Raw genomic sequence first — 22,590 nt, 5'->3', positions numbered from 1 at the left:
CCCCCAAGTAGGTGTAATTACAGGTGTGCAGCCACCACACCTAGCTTTATGCCTGACATTTTTATTGACATTGTTTAGATAATGTTTATTTTTAAGTAATTGTTTTTATGGATTATAATGTGATGTTTTGATCTAGGTATACATTGTAGAAAAATTCAGTCAAGCTTATATATTCATCACCTCACTACCTTGTTTGTGTGTATGTGTATAGAACACTAAACTCTATCATTTCAGCAGTTTTAAAGCGTGTATTACTATTAACCATGGTTATGCACTGTAATATGTCACTGAAGGCTTATTCTTCTCTCACTGAAACTTTGATCAACATCCTCTCTTTCCCCATCCCTTCTCCTTTTCCCCTCCAGTCTCTGGTAATTACCTTTTCATTCTCTATGACAGCAACTCTTTTAGATTTCACATGTTAGCAATTTCATGAAGTATTTGTCTTTCTGTGCCTGACTTATTTCACTTGGAATAATGTCCTCTCCATCCATGTCCTGAATGACAGAATTTCCTTTTTTTGTAGGCTGTATACTAGTCCATTGTGTATGTATACCACATTTTCTTTATCCATTCATCCATTAATTAACTTACCTTGTGTCCAGATATTGCTATTGTGAATAATGCTGAAATAAACATGAGAGTGTCAATTTTAACCACTATTAAAAAAAAAACAACAACAACAACAACAAAAAAAAACAAATGATGATAATGTTATCAGCCCATGAGGTTGTATTAAATGAGAGCATCCATACACAGCCTTTAGCAGACCAGGTGCACACACTATTTGATACAATGTTTGTTAGTGTGGTTCATTGAACAGAATGCCTCCAATTTCTTCCTGACTCTAAAATTCAGTGATTCTTTAAACGGAAGAGGGCAATATAGAGATTTACTTTGCTGAAAAGTAAGAAAGATTGTTTTAAATTATTTAATAAAAATATATTGAATTTAAATTCGTGTCAGGCATTCACAGATGGAGTGGAAAATGCTCTAACAAATGAAACTTGAGCCCTCCTTAAAAAGCTTCACTCTTGACTCTAAATAAATGAGATATTTTCCTGGGATCACTTGAAACAGTTTATTCCCAAATTATTTTTGTTGAGGCTGCTCCCCCCCCCCCATATCAGTGCCTCTTATTTACAAAACCTGTTGCAATATTATTGATATTAAAGGGACTGCTATTTGTGATTTCCTTTCAGAAATAATTTAGAGTCAATTTGTGATAATCTCTGTAATATTCCCACAGGATTTCTTAAGTGAAAGAAAGTGTAGGAACTTATGCGGGTGCAGGCTTTTTGCACATTTTTCAGGCTTAGTTCTCTCCTGTTGCTGACCTACCATGTAGGATGGTGAGAATAATTGATTTTTCTAGGACTTCCCTAAAACAGGGATTGTTAAAGTCTTGCACATTCTAGGGAATGTGCTAGACTTCTGAATGCCCCCTGTCATATGTGTTCATGTGTAAGGCTGAAACTACATCCTCATTATTCCCAGTATGGATAGGCTGTTGCATCTAATTTGTTCTTGGGTTCAACTTATGCTGCTTTGAAAACAGGTGGCTATAAATAATGTCTAATAATCTTAAAGAAAAGCAAGTACTCCACTTACACATTTTTAAACCGTGGACATAGATTTCTAGAACTTTCTACCATGATACATTTCCCTTCTCTATGTGTGCCTCACTCCTCAGGGTCTTGGTGACTTTCCCTGTCTCTGAACTTTGTCTGGAATTGTCTTCTAGGAGTTTGTAGCATGATCCAGATTGACTGAAATTAGACCCTCTGGAGGGTCTGGGGTGTGCAGGGAGGGATGGAGTTCACAGTTGAGGAAAGAATGAGAGTCAGACTGGAGGGTCTTTGCCTCTGAGGAAGGTGGCTGGGGGACCGGCAGCCTGGAGCTAGCTCTGAGTTCCCAGCTCTGCACTCACTGGATTCTAGACTTTGGGGAAGATGCCTAAATGTTGTAGTCCGGTTTGGATTGTTATAAAGTTTAAATGAGATATTGTCCATGTCAGGGCTCTGTCAGTGCTCTGAGGGGCAGGGTGTATATTAGATCATATGCCACTTACAATGTAGGAAACAAAACGAAACAAAGTAAGGTTAAATAGATGCTGCTGCTTGAAGACTTCTGCCTTCAGTGTCTCCCTGCAGCTGGGGTACAGTAGTAGAAGATGCATCTCAACTGCCCTGGGCTTTCCCATCCCTTCCCAAGACCTAGCAGGCTTCTTATAGTCTGGGGCTTTGAGCAATCTGTGGCCTCCTTTCCCTGTGAAGTTCAGGAGGGAAGGAAAGCACTGGATAGAAATGGTCCTTAGTTGTTGACTTTGGGCCAATTGACTGGTGGGGGCTCTGGGGCCAGAATAGAAAGATGAGGTCATATATAGGGAGGGGGGGTAACAGAGGTATGAGAGAAGAGGAAATGTGTGCAGAAGGTCTGATAAAGAAAGGCAGCAAGAGGGACAGAAAAGGGGAGAAAGAGGAGTATGGAGGAAACAAACCTGCTTGTTCAGAGCAGCATTATACTCCCCCTGCCTTCAGGGATAAAGGTTTGGGTTCCTGTTGGTCAGGATGCAGGATTCTGTTGGGATGAATGAAACTCATGACACATTTGCTGAGAGTCTCCTCCAGAAGAATCCTGCACCAGGAGGGGGCTAGGGGTTGGGTGGGAGTGCACCTTACACCGATTTTTGGGTTCAAGGTAGGAGAATTTTTGGTCTGCTTAAAGAAAAAAATATGTCTGCTTACAGAGAAATGGGATTGATTTCTTTTCCTGGCTTATGGAAATCACTGTATTTGTCTCATAACAAGCAAACACGAAAGAAACGAACACCACCCTTCCAAACTTTGACGTTACCAGGGGAAAACTGATGAGGCAAAATGTTTATGGCACAGGATCTCAGTTTGAAGCTGAGTTATTTCTTCTCTTGGGCTTCTCTTTCTTTTTAATAAACTCAACTAAAGTAAATATTTTCACAGTCTCTCATCCTATGTAGGGAGTTGTTTTGGCTGGAGTCCTCGTGAAGAGGGTGGGAAGAGGACAGGTCAAGAAACCCTGCTGCTGATTTCCTGCGGGGGGGGGGGGGGGCTGGCGGGGCTGGCGGTATCCCGTGGAGCTCTTTCTGCTCCCAGGGCAAGTGCTTTTTGGCAGCTTCAGCCTAAAGGGGACAGTGAAGTGCCCTCCCGAGAGCTAGCAGCTGGCTGCTGCGCCACTGTGTGTTTTTGTGCCCTCCCTCAGGAATGTGTGGAGGCAGCAGATGACAACACTGAGGGCTCTGTCCCCAGAGGAGCCCCAGGCCCCCTCTCTCTGCTCTGGCTTTTCTCCAAGCTGGGATGGTTGCACTGGTTGGACCCTCATTACCCACAAGGAGAGAGAGGGCTGGACGGAGTATGGCCTTTCCTGTGGGCACTGTCGCAGCGGGTTGTCAGTTTCACATCAGTAGATCTTATGGAGTTTTATTCTGTTGCTTTGGGTGTTTGGTTAAAAGTCTTAGCACCGAGGCCCATGAACTCGGTGGTAACCGTTTCTGCTTTTCTAAAAATTTCCAACTGAATGTCCACCACCATAGAATTGTTTTATTAGAGTTGGAAAGGACTCCAGAGATCACTCTGGGGCAATCACTGAATGTTCTGAGAGGCTGTGCACACAGCTCGTGAGTGACCATGGTGCCCAATATTCGGGTGACCCTATCTCCAGGTCAGTGCAGTGGTCTTTACAGCTCATTGACTCTGGTGCCACTGGAATAATTTCATATCAGATTGGACTGAAGGGACCCGTGTTCACATCTGGTTCTTTCCATACCTGAGAAATGACCACACAAAATTTACACACTAGCTAGGTGGGGTGGTACATGCCTGTAATCCCAGTGACTCAGGAGGCTGAGGCAGGAGGGTTGCAAGTTTGAGTCCAGCCTGGGCAACTTAGTGAGATCCTGTCTCAAAGTAAAAAAATAAAAAGGGCTGGGGATGGTAGTTCATTGGTAGAGGGCCTTTGGGCTCAATTCCTATTACCTGAAAAACAAAAACAAAAAACAAACTCACAAATATGTACAGCAGCATTATTCATATCAGCTAAAGAAACTGAACAAACCACATGTCCACCAACTGATGAATGGAGTAAACAAAATGTGGTACAGCCACACAATGGAATATTATCCAGCAATAAAAAGGAATGAAGTACTGATAAGTGCTATTCCATGGTGAACCTTGGAAACATGCTAGGTGATAGAAGCTGAACATAGAAGGTCAGACGTTGTATATTTCTACATACCTAAAATGTCCAGAAAAGGCAAGTTTATAGATAGGTGGTTGCCAGAGCCCGGGAAAAGGAGAGAATGGGGAGTGACTGCTAAATAGATACAGAGTTTTTGGGGGATAATAAAAATGTTGTGGAATCAGTGCTGATGGTTGCACATCTCTGTTAAATCAACTAAATCTTTAAAGATTCATCAACTAAATCTCTGTTAATCAACAAAATACTTTGTTGAAAAGGGTAGAGTTTATGTATGTGAATTATATCTCAATAAAGCTATTGTTTTAAAAAATCCTGATTCTATCTTCTATTTGCTGAGTGACTTTAGACAATGTAACAAAACCACCTATGATATAGAAATAATAACATACACTTCCCAGGGTCATTTTGATGAACAAGATCATGAATTTTAAAATGTTTCTAAACTGTAAACCTCAGTTATGAGCTGTCAATGCATTATTAGTTTATTATGAAAAATGTTTATTATAAAAGTTTATTATAAATTAGACTTTTAGATTTTCCTCCTGTATTTTCCACAAGATAACAAGCTCTGGCTACATAGTAAACTTAGTGATTTAATTAGAAAATAGGACAGTTTTTTTTTTTTTCAATCGTGAAAACCCACAATGAGGTAGACCCTTTCAACAAAATTTTAAGTGTACAGCATAGTGTTGTTAATTATATTCACATTGTTGTGCAGAAGATCTCTGGAACTTTTTGATATTGAGTGGCTGAAACTAAACCTATTGAACAGTTACCTCCTCGTTGGTCCCTCCCTGCTGCCTCTGGCAACCACCATTTACTTTCTGCCTATGAATCCGACCACTTTTGATACTTTGCATATGTGAGATCTTGCAGTACTTGCCTCCTGTGACTGGCTTATTTCACTTAGTCTGAGTTGCTCAAGCTCTCTCTGTGTTGTAGCTTGTGTTAGAATTCCCTTAATTTAAGACTGACAAGTATCTTATTGTATGCATATACTGCTTTTTCTTTATTCTTTCACCCATCAGTCAGCATTTAGGTTGTTTCCACCTGCTGGTTATTGTGAAAATTGGGTGCAAGGAACATGGGAGTGCAAATCTCGCTTTTCAAGATCCTGTTTTCAGTTCTGTTGGATAAATACCAAGATGTAGATTGCTTGGAAATATGGTAGCCGTATTTTTAATTTTTGTGAGGAACTTTTATACTGTTTTCCATAGTGGCTGTACCATTTTAACATTCCCACCAAAAATGTACAGAAATTCCATTATTTGCACTATCTTGCCAACATTTGATTTATTTATTCATCTAACTAGTGCTGGTGATGGAACCTAGGCCTTGTGCATGCAAGGCAGGTGCTCTACCGCTGAGCTACATCCCCAGCCCTATTTGTTTATTTTTTATACTGATCCTTCTAGCAGGTATGACATGATACCTCAGGTTTTGATTTGATTTTCTCTGATGATTGGTGATGCTGAGCATCTTTTCATGTATGTGTTGGCTCTCTGTCTTTTGTGGAGAAATTTCTAAGTCCTTTTGTGCATTTTCTAATCAAATTATTTGTTTTTTGCTATTGAATTATTTGAGTTCCTTATGTATCTTTTAAAATATTGATCCCTTATCATATATATGGTTTGCAAATATTTTCTCCTATTCTGAATGTTTTCTTTTTAACCCCCTTGACTGTTTCCTTTGCTGTGCAGAAGCTGTTTGGTTTAATAAAGTCCCATTTGTCTATTTTTACTTTAGTTGCCTGTACTTTGGTGTCATATTCAATAATCATTACCAAGATGAAAATTATGAAAATTTCCCTCATATTTTATTCTAGGAGTTTGACATTTTTAGGTCTTACATTTAGGTCTTTTATTCATCCTGAGTTAATTTTTGTATATGGTGTAAGATGTAGTTCTAATTTCATTGTTTTTGTGGGGGGATATGCAGTTTTCTGAATACCTTTTGTTGAAGAAAGTCTCCCTTCCCTATTGTGTATTCTTGGCACCCTTATCAGGTATCATTGACCATGGATTTATTTCTATTCTGTACCATCTGTCCAATTAGTCTGCAAATGTGCCTTTAGGCCAGTACCGTTCCGTATTGCTTATCTTAGCTTTGGTATAAGTTTGAAGTCAATAAGTGTGAGGCCTTCAGATTTGTTCTTTTTATCTACATTGTTTTGACTATTTAGGATCCTTTGTGGTTCCATATGAATTTTATAATTTTTTTCTATTTTTGATAAAAATGCTATTGAGATTTTGATAAGCACTATATTGAATCTATAAGTTGCTTTAGGTGGTATGGCCATTTTAACAATTTTAAATCTTCCAATCCATGAATAACAGACATCTTTTTACATATTTGTGTCTTGTTTAATTTTTTTCAGTGACATTAGATAGTTTCAGTGTTTTATATTCTTTTGTTTCCTTGGTTATGTTTATTACTAAGTATTTTCTTCCTCTTGATATAATTGTACATAAGATTGTTTTCTTAATTTCCCTTTTGGATAATTTGTTGTTAGTTGGTGAAAATCATTGGGATTTATGGTGTTATCTTTGGGATTTTTATACATGCAAATTAATTGAGGTAATTTTCTTTTATTACTAATTTGAATATTTTTGTCATGAAAATATTTGTTAAATTTTATGAAATGCTTTTTCTTTATCTGTTGAGAAGATTGTGTCGATTTTATCCTTCATTCTGTAAATGTGGTGGATCATATTGATTGATTATTGTACATTGAACCATCCTTGCATCTCAGGGATGAATCCCGCTTGGCTATGGTGTAGGATCATTTTAATGTGCAGTTGAATTTGGTTTCCAGAGATTTTATTGAGGATTTTTGCATTTATATTTGCTTGGGAATATTTGGCCTTTGCTTTCTTTTCTTGTAGTGTCTCGCTGGCTTTGGTATCAGGGTTATACTGGCATTATGAGTTTGGAAGTGTTCCTTCCTCTTCAGTTCTTTGGAGAATTTGAAAGAGTTTGGCATCAATTCTTTGAGTGCTTTGTAGAAAGCAGCTGGGAAACCATCTGGTCCTGATTTTTTTTTTTTTTGGTTGGGAGATTTTTCATCACTGATTGAATTATCTTACTAGTTATAGGTCTGTTCAGATATTCTGTTTTCTTATGATTCAGTATTGGTAGGTTGTATGTTTCTAGGAATTTATCCATTTCTCTTGTAATCTGATTTGTTAGTATATGATTGTTCATAGTAGTCACTTAGAATACCTTTTATTTATGGGGTATTTGTTGTAATGTCATCTTTTTTATTTCTAATTTTAAGGTTTGTATCCTTTATGAGTTTAGCTAAAGATTTGTCATTTTTGTTGATCTTTTCAAAAAAGCAACTCACAGTTTCATTGCTTTTTGTTCCTATTTTCGATTTTCTTCTTCTTCTTATTTATTTATTTATTTTTGAAAACATTTTATTGCTTTGCTAGCAAAGGAGAAACACAGGGGACTCCTGTGTTTTAAGCATGTGCCACCTTACCCAGCCAGCTCTGTTTTCTATTTCATCAATTTTTGCTGTATTCTATTATTTTTCTCTTTTGTTAATTTTAGACTTAGTTTATTTTTTTTCTAGCTTCTTGAGGCATAAAGTGATGTTACTTCTTTTGACATTTCTCTTATTTTTTTATTGTAGACATTATGGCCATTAATTTCCCTTTTGTACTGCTCTTGCCTTAAATTTGTTATGCTGTGTTTTCATTTTTATTTGTCTTGGGATATTTTCTAATTCTGTCTCTTGATACCCCCTTTTTGTGTTTGCAATGTGACTATACAGTTTATCCATTATTAGGGTTGTGTTTTGTTTAATTTCCACTATTTGTGTTTTTCTAGATATTATTTGATTCCTCCTTCTGTATCTGATTTCCAGTTTTATTCTATTGTGGTTGGCAAAGATACTTGTGTGGTTTTGGTCTTCCTAAATTATGACTTGTTTTGTGACCTAACATGATCTGGTGAATGTTCTGTGTGCTTGAGAAGAATGTGTAATCATTCTGCCACTGTTGGGAATGTTCTGCATATTGTCTGGTAGGTCCATTTAATCTATAGTGTTGTTCAACTCCTCTGTCTTTTCTTGGTTAATTGATCTTCTGTCAGGATGATGTAATTATTATTTAAAGTGGGATATGGAATCTGGGAACAGTAGTGCACACCTATAAACCCAGCTACTCAGGAGGCTAAAGCAGGAGGATCACAAATTCAAGACCAGCTTGGACATCTGCCTGAAAAGAAAAATAAAAGGACTGGGGTGTAGCTTAGTGGTAGAATGCCTTTGGGTTCAATCTCCAGTATTTAAAAAAAAAAGTAGTATATTGAAATCTCCTAATATTGTTTGGCTGTTGGTTTAGTCCGCTTTTTCACCACTGTGACCAAAAAGACCTGACAAGAACAATTTCAGGAAAAGTTTATTTTGAGGCTCATGGTTTCAGAGGTCTCAGTCCATAAAAAGCTGAACAGCAGGGTGAAAGGGTGTGGTGGTGGAGGAAAGCAGCCCAGGACACCACATCAGAGAGAGAAGAAGAGGAGAGAAGAGAGAGAGCTATTTTCAACAAAGATAAAATATATACCTCAAAGGCACAGCCCAGGGAACCCCCTCCTCCAGCCACAGCCACAGCTATGCCCTACCTGCTTATAGTTACCACTCAGTTAATCCCTATCAGAGATTTAATGTATTGATTAGATTAAGACTTTCATAACACAGTCATTTCATCTCTAAAATTTCTTTTGCATTGTCTCACACATAAGCTTTTGGGGGACACCTAATATTGAAACCGTAACAGCCATCTGTTTCTTTCTTCGCTTCTGTCAATGTTTGTTTCATATATTTTGTTGCTCTGATGTTGGGTTCATATATAATTGTTATTGCCTCCTTGTGAATTGGCCTTTTAACCATTATAAGTTCTTTTGGTCTTGTCTAACAGTGTTTGACTTATAGTTTATTTTATCTAATATAAATATTGCCCCCTGTGTTAGTCAGCTTTCTGTTACTGTTATACAATACTGGAGATAATAAACTTAAAAATCGGAAAGGTCTCTTTTGGCTTACAATTTTGGAGGTTTGAGTCCATGCTTGGCTCACTGCTTTTGGGCTTGTGACGAGGCAGCATCTCATGGCAGAAGCACATGGAAGAGGAAGCCCAGTCATCTCAGCTGGGTGCAAAAAGAGAGAGAGAGGAAAAAAAATGGGGTTCCACGATTTCCTTCAAGAGCACACCCCCAGTGATCTAAGTTCTTCCCACTAGGCCCTAAAGGCTGTATCACCTCTCATTTGTACAAGGAGCTGAGGACCAAGCCTCCTAACACATTGGCCTTCAGGGGGACATTCTAGATCCAAGCTAGTCCCTTCCCTGTTCTACTTTGATCTCCAGGTGCATGGAGTATCCTTATTCATCTGTTCACTTTTAGCCTATATGTATTCTTTTTTTTTTTTTAAAGAGAGAGTGAGAGAGGAGAGAGAGAGAGAGAAAATCCTTAATATTTATTTTTTAGTTCTTGGCGGACACAACATCTTTGTTGGTATGTGGTGCTGAGGATCGAACCCGGGTCGCACGCATGCCAGGCGAGCGCGCTACCGCTTGAGCCACATCCCCAGCCCTAGCCTATATGTATTCTTAAACCAAAGTGAGTCTCATGTAGACAGCCTACAGTTGGATCCTTTTTAAAAATAGAATATCCATTCAGCTATCAAAAGAATTCATTTCTAAACACTTGTTTGTACTCAGTAATTATGTGTACTTGTATATCCAAGTGTTTTTCATAACCAAAGACCTCTAGTAACTTGTTTTTTCCTCTTTATTTTCTATGCCTATTTTCTCTTTCTCCTTGAACAGAGACAACATATCTGGTTCCTTGACAAGGCCACAGCCTCCTCCTGAAGATGTGCTCCACAAACCCAGGCAATTGGGTCACCTTTGATGATGACCCTGCTTTTCAGTCTTCTCAAAAGTCCAAGAATTTCCCTCTGGAGAATCAAAGTGTCTGTAGACCAAATGGACTTAAACTGAACCTGCCTGGTCTCAGAGAATTTCCCAATGGGCCTTCCTCCGCCAGCAGCACCCCGCTGTCTTCTCCCATTGTTGATTTTTACTTTAGTCCGGGACCTCCAAGTAATTCTCCCCTTTCTACACCAACCAAAGACTTCCCAGGTTTTCCCGGCATCCCTAAATCAGGGGTTCATGTCCTTTATCCCATTCCAGAATCTTCTCCAAACTGTCCACTTGTGCCAGCAGGAACAGGTTCCTCCTTATTGTCTACTAAGTCAACCTGTGTCTCCCATGCTATCGTACCTAAGGACCCGTCATGTACACCTCCAGCTCCCAGAATGGGTCTCTCAGATGAAACGAGTCCTCAGCAGGCTGAAGGTGGAGGGCTGCAAAGTGATGCTCCCCAGTTTCAGTATTTTCAGGAGGACTGCGCTTTTTCAAGTCCATTTTGGAAAGATGAAGGCAGTGCTTCTCAGTTCACCTTTGATCCCTCGGGAAGCAGAAAGACTTTCTCGTCAAGAGACAGGGAGATGCCTATGGATCAGAAAAGCCTAAATAAATGTTCCCTTGACTACATCTGTGAGAAGCTTGAACACTTCCAGTCAGCCGAGCACCAAGACCCTCTTGGAAATTTGTCTGCGCAGTGTCCCTATGCTGAAGACTCTGTTTCTTCCTTTGTCCCCCATACGCTTTTCAGGAGTCAGCCCAAAGCCGGATGGTCCTTCATGCTGAGAATCCCTGAAAAGAAGAACATGATGTCTTCCCGGCAGTGGGGCCCAATTTTTCTGAAAGTCTTACCTGGAGGAATTTTGCAAATGTATTATGAGAAGGGCTTGGAGAAGCCATTCAGAGAGTTCCAGCTTGACCCACATTGCAGACTTTCTGAACCCAAAGTTGAAAACTTTAGTGTGGCAGGGAAAATCCATACTGTGAAGATTGAACATGTGTCTTACACAGAAAAAAGGAAATACCATTCTAAGACAGAAGTTGTTCATGAACCAGACGTAGAGCAGATGTTGAAGTTGGGGTCCACAGAGTACTGGGACTTCCTGGACTTTCTGACCACCGTGGAGGAGGAGCTGCTGAAGCTACCAGTCGTTCCCAAACCAAAGAAAAACTATGAGGAACAAGAAATTTCCCTGGAAATTGTGGACAACTTTTGGGGTAAAGTCACAAAAGAGGATGGGAAATTGGTTGAAAGTGCTGTCATAACTCAAATCTATTGCCTCTGCTTTGTGAATGGGAATGTGGAGTGCTTTTTAACCTTGAATGATCTTGGACTGCAGAAGCAAGATGAATGCTGTTTTGAAAAAGATCCAGAAAAGAAGTGGATCGAGATTCTTGACTACCATTTTCATAAGTGTGTGAAAGGACAAGAATTTGAGCAGTCAAGGGTCGTTAAGTTTGTCCCTCTTGATGCCTGCCGGTTTGAGCTGATGCGTTTTAAGACTTTGTATGATGGGGATGAGCTTCCCTTTTCTGTGAAGTCCGTCGTGGTTGTCCAAGGCGCCTACGTGGAACTTCAGGCCTTTGTCAACATGGCCCCGTTGGCTCAGAGGCCATCCCACTCCAGTTCCTTGAAGGGCTGTGACAATATAATGATACACTTTCCTGTCCCGTCTCAGTGGATCAAGGCTCTCTGGACCATGAACCTCCAGAGGCAGAAGTCCCTGAAAGCCAAAATGAACCGCAGGGCCTGTCTGGGGAGTTTACATGAACCTGAATCTGAACCTGTCATTCAAGTCACTGTGGGGTCAGCCAAATATGAGAGTGCCTACCGGGCTGTGGTGTGGAAGATAGATCGGCTTCCTGATAAAAATTCAAGTAAATATTCAACACCTAAGTTGATTTCCATAGGAAATAACGTAAATGTTTTTTCCATTCTCCTTGGGTTGCAAGCAGGCAGAGACAGATGGTAACTTGTCAGCTGAGGCCAGTTTACCTAGACCTGTGGGAAAGGGAACATTTAGCCCAACAGCTGGTTTATTTGTTTCCTTTTGGGCCTATTTCTACCACAAAAGTTTAACTTTTTACATCTTTCTTAATATCTTAAGAGATAGGAGTTTGTTGTGGATGGTGAACTGAGGGAAAATATGCAGACATTCCCTTGGGCTTTTTGACATCAACCTGTCAACATCAAATATTAAAAATGTTTCTAACATAGCTTAGATTCCCCAATTAATCTTTAAAGACCTGCCATTCATGAGTATACTTGAACTTTTTTGAATTCTTAGCCAGTATGCTTCCTCCCTAGGTTTTGCTCCCTCCCTGCTCTTGGAAATAAGACTGGCTTACTTTTTTTTTTTTTTTTTAACCAAATTGATTTCTTTGGCTGAATTTACCTATTTAACTGTCTCAAATGGTTGTTTTAGAATTAGACACAATCCAAGTATTAAAAATTCAGTTTATTTTTTTTAATTTTTTTTTAGAGAGAGTGAGAGAGGAGAGAGAATGAGAGAGAGAGAGAGAGAGAGAGAGAGAATTTTTAATATTTATTTTTTAGTTCTCGGCGGACACAACATCTTTGTTGGTATGTGGTGCTGAGGATCGAACCCGGGCCGCACGCATGCCAGGCGAGCGCGCTACCGCTTGAGCCACATCCCCAGCCCCTCAGTTTATTTTCAAAAATCTGCAGAGCAAGTAATCTAGAAGGTCAGAACTTTGAAAAGCCAGTTCTAGCCCCACATTCATTTTAGGATAGTAAGTTAGTAGTGGGCTTGATATCATAAAACAACAAGGGAAATTTGGAAATTAGGGCTATTCCTTTCTTAAAAGTTATTTTTCTAGTTATGGAGGTGAATTTGGGCAGGTTTGGGAGATCTGAGTTGATGCACTCATTCATTCATTCACTCATTCATTCACTCATGTATTCAGTCAAACTGAGCACTTACTGTATACAAAGTGCAGTAGCAAGTGTGAGGGTAAAGCTGGGTAAGATCTGGTCCCTGTTTCCAAATAGCTCATGGCTGCTCTAGTCCTTTAGGGAAATTTAAGCTCATCTGAGACCTCTCCAGCCTGTGGATTTGAGAAGAAGAACTTTTACTTGGGGTGACCCTCTGATAGTGTTTCTCACACCTGACCAAATGTTGGAATGACCTGAGACCTTTTAAATAATCTGGATGTTCAGGCCCTGCTCCATATCAATTTAGTCAGAACCCCTGGGGCAAAGGCTTAGGTACCAGCATGTTTAGAGAGCTCCCAAGTGAACCTCATCGCAGGGCAGTATACATACTGCCCTACAGACTTTGTAATGATCTAAAGCAGGAAGAGCAAGCCCCAGCTACCGTGGATAGAGGGGCAGCATGGAATGCTCCCCGGGTGGCTGTGGACCACCTTCTCCATGACTTATAATTCTTTGGTGACATCTGTCAACTGACTAGAGCTTGAGCTACAGACAAAGATCAGCAAGTGAGAGACACAGGCTTGGAGGACTGAGGAACCTAGGTCCCTGTCTAGAAGAGAAGTGCCCACGCTGTAGTCTTCTTCTTCATTAAAGCTGTGTTCCACCCCTCAGTGTTCTTGTGACTCCCACATTAGCTGGGAGTCTGTTCCCCAGCGAGGTTAGCTGGGGCCCAGGCAGGGTGGGTAGTGCTGGGTTAGCATGGTCCCAATGGATAGCCTCTGACTGCACCTTCTGGCCAACTCCAGTGTGATGAGAAGGTCAGAATCTTCCATGATGTGTTCCACAGAGACCTTCTCCTGCCTTCTTTTATAACTAGTCTGTTGAGGCAAGTTGAAGGGTTCTCAGATTGTCTGCATGCCAGGGAAACAAGTAGAAGATCTTGTGAACCAGGTTTTCAGTGATCTTTTGTGAAAGCTACTTGTGCTACTTTGAGGTTGTGAGGGTTAAACAAAATCAGGAAATATTGGCTTTTATCTTATTAAAGGAAATAAAAAAAAAAAGGAAAGCTGGGAAAGCAGGCAGGCTGGAATGCCTACTGGAACCTCCTGGAACCAGAGGCCTCCCCTGAGGGCTGATAACTCAGCTCCTGGAGTTTTCTGTTGGTCCTAGAGATGGTTGTTGGAGCAAAAGATCAAACATGTTTTTTTCGTAGATTTGTGGTAGTGATTATGCATCTGAGAGAGGAGTGCAGAGCTCAGCCTGCTGGTTTCACCAGCTGGGAGCAGAGAGACAGGGAGACCATCCTGCTGCTTCTCTGCACTGTCCTTCTCACTCATATAACCTGCTTGGAGCAGGTAGTCCTGGAGGACCTGAAAGGACTAAGCTCTCAGTTTAACCTGGCCAGGGCCGCCACTTATTTTGCAAATTGAACCCATACTTTTTTTTTTTTTTTTTAAATTTTGGAAGTGGAACCAGCATATAAAGTTTCTTGTGAAAATAATCCTGTTATAACACTGGATGTTCTCAGCACAAATGGTGTAGATAATGGATGGAATCAACAAGAATTTCTTGAGAGGAAGACTCATTCCTTCATTGCAGACTCACTAAATTTCCTCCAGGTACAGGCTCTGTGCTGGATGCTGGGGAGATGCACAAACATGATCCCTGCTCTCCAGAGACGTGTGAGTGTAGCAGGTGAGACAGACCCAGGAGCAACCCCCCAGGTGCACTGGGGAGAAGTATGCTATTCCAGCATGCACACACATGCACAGTGGAGATCCCAGAAATAGGAGAGATAAGCCTGGGTATGAGGGAAGGCTTTACTCAGGAACTGGTGGTTAAGCTTGGCACAGAACTATCAGCAGATTCCACTCAGAATATAAACAGCAGAACCACAGGCCTGTAGGTGGGTAATCTACTAAAATCTGGGGAGTGGTAGAAGAAAGAAGCACATGAAGATCTTGTGAGCCATGTTATGGGGTATGGAGTTTGTCACCAGGTCCTCAGAGGTGTCTTCAGGTATGACTGGGACAGTATCATACCCCATTTTGGAAAGGCAGGTGTGTAGTGCAGGGGAGGTGTGCAGGAGTAGGTTATAGATACAGGGAGGCTGACAAGGAAGGATAAGGAAATTCAGAGGAGGTTCCTCCAAGATGATGACAGATTGGGCATGGGGGCAAGGCAGTGGGGACAAAGTCAGGGTGTCTAGTGTGGGGAATGGTGTTGCCATTAGCTGAGATAGCCTAGGATCTGTCAATCATTCACCTTTTTAAAATTAAGTCTGTGTTGGGCATGGTGGTGCATGCCTGCAATCCTAGCTACTTGGAGAGAGAGGCAGGAGGATTGCAAGTTTGAGGTCAGCCTGGGCAACTTATTGTAACCTTGTCTCAAAATAAAAAATAAAAAGGGCTTGAATATAGCTCAGTGGTAGATGTCCCAGGTTCAATTCCCAGTACTCCCAGTAACCACACTTTAGTGTGTTATCCTTGTATTATTCATTTCTTTGGACCTTCAACAATTCAGTTTCAGATGTTAAATATTTTGGTTCAGGGGGGACTGGATATCAATATACTTATTTACCACATAAGTAAATAAGTGAATAGTCTGTTTCCCCATTTTGGAGTGAATAGTCTGCTTCCCCATTCTGGCTGCATGTTAGATACATTAGAGCTTTAAAAACATACAGGTTGAACTTTTCTAATCCCCAAATTCAAAATGCTCCCAAATTTGAAAGTTTCTGAGCATTTAAGTGGAAAATTCCATTCCATGAAATTCAGTTTTATGCACAAAATTATTTAAAATAGTGTATAAAATTAGCTTCAGGCTGTATGTATAAGGTATGTATGAGACATAAATGAAGTTCATTTAGACTTTTGTCCCAATGATATTATGTCTATGTAAATATTATGAAATTAGAAAAAAAAAACAACCAAAAAACATCATCATCAACAAAAACAAAACAACTTGCAATCTGTAGCTCTTCTGGTCCCCAGCATCTCAAATAAGGGATATTCAACCTGTACCCATCTACTCACCCCAGCCCCTAACACATCTCTGGGGCTGAGGCCCAGTTTTTAATGTTTGTGAAAAGCTTTCCTATTGCAGCCACGGCTCAGGAGAACTACTGACCTGGTCACTGTCCTGTGAAACCCTGTCTGGTCTCCGAGGCAGAGATCATTCTTCCTGCTCCGTGTGTTCCTGTCTTCTAGAGGCCTGTTACTCATCTCCCACTGGTATTTACCAGCAGTTGGGCTCAATGGGAACAATTACAAGAATGGACTTTGGTTGGGCTTGATCTTGGCCCTCAGGGATTCTTCCTGGAGATCGTCAGAGCGCCAGGCCCATGCAGAACAGCATTTTACAAGCATTAATTTCAGTCAACTGTACAGTGATAGTGGTCTGAGCAAATCCTTTGGGATCAAAGCTTTGGTGAAGATTAGATCTGGGTGCCAAGATTAGATCAAGGTCCAGACAAGGAGAAGAGGGCTGTGTCAGAGTGGGGAGGGGAGAGTGCAGGTCCGAGGGGGCTGGTTATGTGAGTGAGAAGGACAATGCAGAGAACAGGAAAGTGCCCGGGAGGCTGCAGTCTGATTTGCCTCTTGAGAAGAGGTGGAGGCAGAGGAAGGTTGGGACTGAGGGGAAGCCTTTGTCTCAGGACAGTGTTTCTTAATAAACTTCCACATGAACCTCCTTGTTAAAATGGAGGCCAACTCTGGGGCTGGGGCTGACACTCCTGTGTCTCTAACAAGTGCTGCTGTGGGCCTGTGGACCGACCACACACAGTAACTGGGTCCTAGAAGTCATCTCTAGTTCTCGGTGTGATTTTTTTATATGATTTGTGTGTTTAGAGAACAAGACTTTAAAAAATATTTTTAAAATATCATGCTTTCCAAACCAGTTTCTGAAAAACCTTCACTATTAGAAAAATATTTTGTGGAAACTGGTGGAGAACATATGAAATAGTCTACTAGGCACTAATTAAAAATATTTTGTTTTTGCTTTTCTTCCTGGGAAATTGTGAGCCCAGCTTAACCTTTCCTATTGGTGAGATCCCCTGCGATTTCAGGAGAGGTGGGATGAGCTGCAGGTCTCTGAAATGTCTCTCTACCAGCTCTTCCATGCTCACTGTTCCTTTACATCAAAGGTTGGCCTGGGCGGGAGCTCATAGATTTCATCACACTGAGGTGTGAGGGAGAACTAGGAGCTTAGGCCTTGTTGGGGGGGGGGGGAAGAGGAAGTAGCAGGGAAAGAGAGAGAGTCCCAGAAAGAGAATGAGAACCCTGATTAGCCACAGGCGGTGTAAACAGTGGCATAGAATTGGAAAGGGTAATAATGGCAGTGCTGGAGTGTCTATTAGCAAACATGCCTCTCTCTCTTACCAATAGTTCTGTTTTTCTTCTTTTTGATACCAGGGATTGAATTTAGGGTTACTCGACCACTGAGCCTCACCCCAGCCCTATTTTCTATTTTCTTTAGAGACAGGGTCTCACTAAGTTGCTTAGCGCCTCACCTTTGCTGAGACTGGCTTTGAACTGGTGATCCTCCTGTCTCAGCCTCCCAAGCTGCTGGGATTATAAGGAGTGCACCACTGTGCCTCTCTGCCATAGGAACTTTGGTGTGTCATCCTTGTATTATTCGTTTCTTTGGACCCTCAACAGTTCAGTTTCAGCTGTTAAATATTTTGGTTCAGGGGGGACTGGATATCAAACAGATCCTAAGAAGATTTTGTGATGTGCATTTCCCGACCTAAGATTAGGAGTCGGGCTGTGACAGTAACAAGTACCAAAGCCCGGAGTGCCCCCTAGTGGTCAGAACTGAGATGACGGGATTTCCCTTTATCTTTCATTCATTTATCTGTGAATTTGACAAATAATCAGCTAAGCTCCACGTCCCAGGATAGCCATTATCATGGAGCTCAAAGTCTAAGGAGTGTATTAGTAAACATTATGGAGTATTTAGAGTACTCCAAAAGCCAGGAAAAATATCCCAGAAAACTTGAAGAGAAAAAGTGGTTTTATTTTTCACAATTTGTTTCCCCCAGAAAAGTAGGTAGGTTTTATTTCTAACATTGTACAAATATGAGATCTTCAACTTGGGTTTAATTTTTTTTTCTTAAGTTTTTATTAAAAACTTCCCCTATTTTTTTTTCCTTATAAAATATGAATCTTAAATTAGATTGTCTCCATGGCTGGGGTTGTAGCTCAGTGGCAGAGTGCTTGCCTAGCATATGTGAGGCACTGGGTTCAAGCCTCAGCACCACATAAATAAAAATAAAGATACTGTGTTCATCTACAAGTCAAAATTAAAAAAAAATTAGATCATCTCCGGTATAATTTTCAACTCTATGTAGAATTCAGTTTCTTTATTAGCACAGTCATAATAATTAGGTAATAATATTGGATATAAAAATCAAGTAGTACTTGTCAAATTAATAATACGTGTGCAGCACATCTGTACCACTGGAGTACACTACTTTCCCTGTTCTGTGTGTATATAACTGGTTGATTCTGACAACAACCATCTAAAGTTCATGTTATCATTACCCTCATTTCAGATGGAGAAACCAAGGCTCAAAGAAGTAAGTAACTTTCCGGGATCACACAGCTCTTAGGTAGCAGAGCTGGATCACCCTCTGGGTAGTCTGGGTGCAGAGGTTGGATTCTTAATCACTCTGCCATCGTAGGACTGAATTAAGTGTGAATGAACTTTGTGCATCCTGGCTGTGGCCAGAGTCTAGAAAGGATAATGGATTGTGGCTCTCCTGAGGGGTGGGGTGTGAATGAAGTCATCACTTTGCCTGTAGTAATGTGGGTAGAAGTGCTCAGAGGCCACTGTTTTCCTATGGATGTGGCTAATGAACATCTGTTGGTTAATTGATTGATAACTTCTCAAGGCCTTTTACAGCCTTAGAATTCTATTAGTTTCTCTACAAGAAACAGGTTGTAGGGAATGAAAGGCAATTTATCTTTTCAGAATTAAGTGAAATCCTTTAAACTCTTGTTTTTGTGCCTAAAGCTATACTCTGATGAAAATGTTCTTGATTTATGTCAGTGGTACAGCAATTTCATCTGGCTTTTGAAATTACTGTCATCACGGACATTTATTTAAGACAGCCACATTGGATATGTAGATGCTATGAACAATGGCAACAAGATCATGAATCATTTATAAAGTTACTGCAGTGAAAATATTTATACTCCATTATAATACATGTACACACATATGTGAACCCACCTAAAATCTTTGAGTATATCCAGTATCTCTCTGGGTCTGGCATAGATCCTGGCCTGGTGTAGTGTAGATGCTCAATAAATGACAAATTGGATAGAGTGAAAACAAGTATTAGATTGAAATTTTGGATGCCAATATGCCTGTCTCTGCACTCTATATCTGTTCCAGTCAAAGCTTTTTAGAAGGATGAATGAGAATTACAGTAGAGAAAAATAATCTGTCCCTCTGAAAAAATAATTCTTGGTTTGGAATATTTTTTGAAATGTAATAAAATTTCAAATTTAACAAAATCATACTTTTTCATATAACCTAATTTGGGCTGAAATTTACCTTTGCATTATCTATAAATGGAGTGGTAAGAAAATGAATGAATTAAGAGTTACTTGTAAGAGCTTAAGAGGTTTCCACGGGGCTAAAGCACATTGTGGCCAAATACGTTATAAACATTACTTTTACCTTTTAATTAGAGAAAAAACTTTGTAATACTTGTAATTGGAAACATTTTGAGAAATTAATATCTGTAGGTATATAGTAACAGTAACAAAATTGTAATTTTTTTTTTTTTTTTTTGGTACCAGGGATTGAACCCAGGGATATTTAAGTATTAAGCCACATCCCCAGCGTGCTCGTGTGTGCGCGCGCACGCACACACACATGCACACACATATATGATTTTTTTTTTTTTAAATTTTAGAGACAGGGTCTCTCTAAGTGGCTTAATCTGGCTTTGAACTCATGATCCTCCTGTCTCAGCCTCCCAAGATGCTGGGAGACTTGAATCATCATGCCTGGCTAAAATTATAATTTTTCTTAGAGCTAGTACTTGAAAATGCAGATGGAATTTCCACTACTTGGTACACAATTGTAGATTTTGATAGCATTTTGTTTAAATAGAATTTGTACTGCTATGATGCCAATGGAATTGCTTATTAAAGTAAAAGATAAATGCCTTTTATGTTCAGGAGAAATGTTCAATGGCCATTAAAACACTTTAACCGTTCAATTTTGTTTCTTCAAGGTCCTGATCATCCCCACTGTCTGTCATACAAACTAGAACTTGGATCAGACCAAGAAATTCCCTCTGACTGGTATCCATTTGCTACTGTTCAGTTTTCTATGCCTGAGTCCTGTGCTTCAAGGACAGAGGTCAGGTCTCTGGGGGTGGAGAGCGATGTCCAGCCACAGAAACATGTTCAACAGCGAGCTTGCTACAACATCCAGGTACATCCTAGAGCCCCTTAGTTCATGTTGGGCCATCTAGAACTGGGGCCTGATTTGGCTTTAAATATTTGCTTTACCCTCTGAAGTGACTCTGTGTGTGTGTGTGTGTGTTTGTGTGTGTATGTGTAATAATATTTGCTCTAGAAAATAAGTTTGGCCATGGAAACTTTGTAGTACCATTGAGCTTAGTTCTTCCCTTCCATACTGGAGAACACAAATTAGCAGTTATATAACTTTCAATGAAAAACAGGACATTTAAAATGAACTCATATCTTAGAAGTACATTTGTAATAAAAATTATGATGTGAGATTTCCCAAGATGTTCTGAGGAACATGTGTTAGGATAGCATTTCTCATGTGTTGTGGAACATGTGTCTCTCATAGTGATTCAATAAAAAAAAAAAAGGTTGGGATAGTAAATTAACTAAATGAAGGTTCTGAAAAGTCCTACGAAAAGAAAATTGCTAAGCTTGCTTATCTAATTTTTCCCAACTATTGACTGAGGACTATTGTCTGGTGGTTATGTGTGTATAAAACACACATCAAAATCTTACGGAGGGCTGGGGCTGTGGCTCAGTGGTAGTACATTTGCCTGGCATGTGAGAGGCACTGGTTCGATTCTCAACACCACATATAAATAAATAAAATAAAAGTCTATCAACAACTAAAAATATATTTTAAAAATATCTTATGGACTAGTATTCTGTGGAGCATCCTTTGAGAAATGTTGAGTTACTCTGTTACAAGAGTTTTAAGTGTTCACCATCAGTTCTGCACTCTTGGGCCAGGTGAATTACACTTACATCTGTTTCTAAACATATTTTTTCTTCATATATATTATTATTTTTCCTTTTTATCTTCAAGTTTGGTATGTGTATACACACATACATATATCTGTTTAGAAACATATATTAGACTATATATATATATATATATATATATATATATATATATATATTAAACATACATTAGAAACACACACAGAGCATATCTCCCACATATTTCCCATAGTATCTTAAAATGGTGACATATGTTGCTGGTTTTGTTTACAAATATTTTTTAAATTGGAAAATATTTCGCAAATCACAGAAATTGAATAGTGCTTAACAAACAGGTGGTTCTGTTTAGAATTTGTTTTCTTTTTGTTTTGCACATGGACAATATTTATACTAATAGCATTTTAAATATATGTGTTGGTTGAATCTCAGCTATGATTAATGCCATCCTGATTTTCTACTCATTTATTCCTATTAAAATCACGTGATTTTATATAAGACATCATTAACACCAACTAGTGGTCCTATAACATAGTAATATATCAGGATTTTTCTTTATTTTGGACCATCTGTTTAGAAGTCTATATGTTTGAGCCTGGTGATTTTTTCCTATCGATAGAATTAATGATGGGTAGATGCTGTCCTGGGTACTTTTTTTGGCACTAAAGAACTTACTTTTCCAGCATGGCTAAAGAGAGCTGCTTTCCCCAAGGTCATGTCCTCTCCTGGATCACCTGTGTCCAGAGATGGGTAGATACAGTGTATAAAGACCCCATTTGATCAGCTAGGCTAAGTCTACAGGACCACTAAAGGGTCAGCCTCCCAGATATTGGCTGCTCTGCCCACCTGTCTCCCTGCTGCCGTCAGTGATCAGCAGAATGCCCCAGTGAACTTTCTCACTTGAATCTTATCTCAGAATCTGCTTCTTGGGAACCTGACCTATAACACTAGTTGTGTAAGTGTTATGTATGACTGAAATGTGAGTCAAGTACACACAGAGACTTTACTTATACCGGCCTCCCTATTTATAGAATATGTCAATTTCACATAGTTTTAGTAGACAGCTTAAAATTATATAACAAAGTGTCTCAGGTTTACCATGGATCTGTGCCTTTATTTCTTCAAAGTCCTGATCATCCCCACTGTCTGTTAGTTTCATAATGCTACCTTCCTTTTAGTGTCTGATGAACTGTGTCCTAGTTCCAGCTATTGCTATAGATGGGAGACACAGTGGTGAACAAGAGAGATAAGGTCCCTGTCCTGATGGAGCTTCTAGTGTGTGAGTGGGGGCAAACAAAAAATT

General features: G+C 39.9%; 1 protein-coding gene across 4 annotated transcripts in view; it reads left to right on the top strand.

Moving 5' to 3' along the window:
* Positions 1-22,590, top strand: part of STON1 (stonin 1) — a 51,322-nt gene that overhangs the window by 26,434 nt on the left and 2,298 nt on the right. For 3 of the 4 annotated variants that reach the window (XM_081264464.1, XM_081264467.1, XM_081264465.1), the window contains exons 2-3: positions 10,065-12,041; positions 20,309-20,511. In XM_081264464.1, coding sequence (XP_081120590.1) covers positions 10,112-12,041; positions 20,309-20,511 — 2,133 coding nt within the window. In that variant the 5' untranslated portion in view covers positions 10,065-10,111. Of the gene's footprint in view, positions 1-784; positions 908-10,064; positions 12,042-20,308; positions 20,512-22,590 lie in introns of those variants that run through there. The other variant, XM_081264466.1, reaches the window with a different exon arrangement.

Source organism: Spermophilus citellus, assembly GCF_964194105.1.
Source record: "Spermophilus citellus genome assembly, chromosome: 13".
Classification (NCBI taxonomy): Eukaryota; Metazoa; Chordata; class Mammalia; order Rodentia; family Sciuridae; genus Spermophilus; species Spermophilus citellus.
This window is presented reverse-complemented; position numbering and strand designations above follow the sequence as displayed.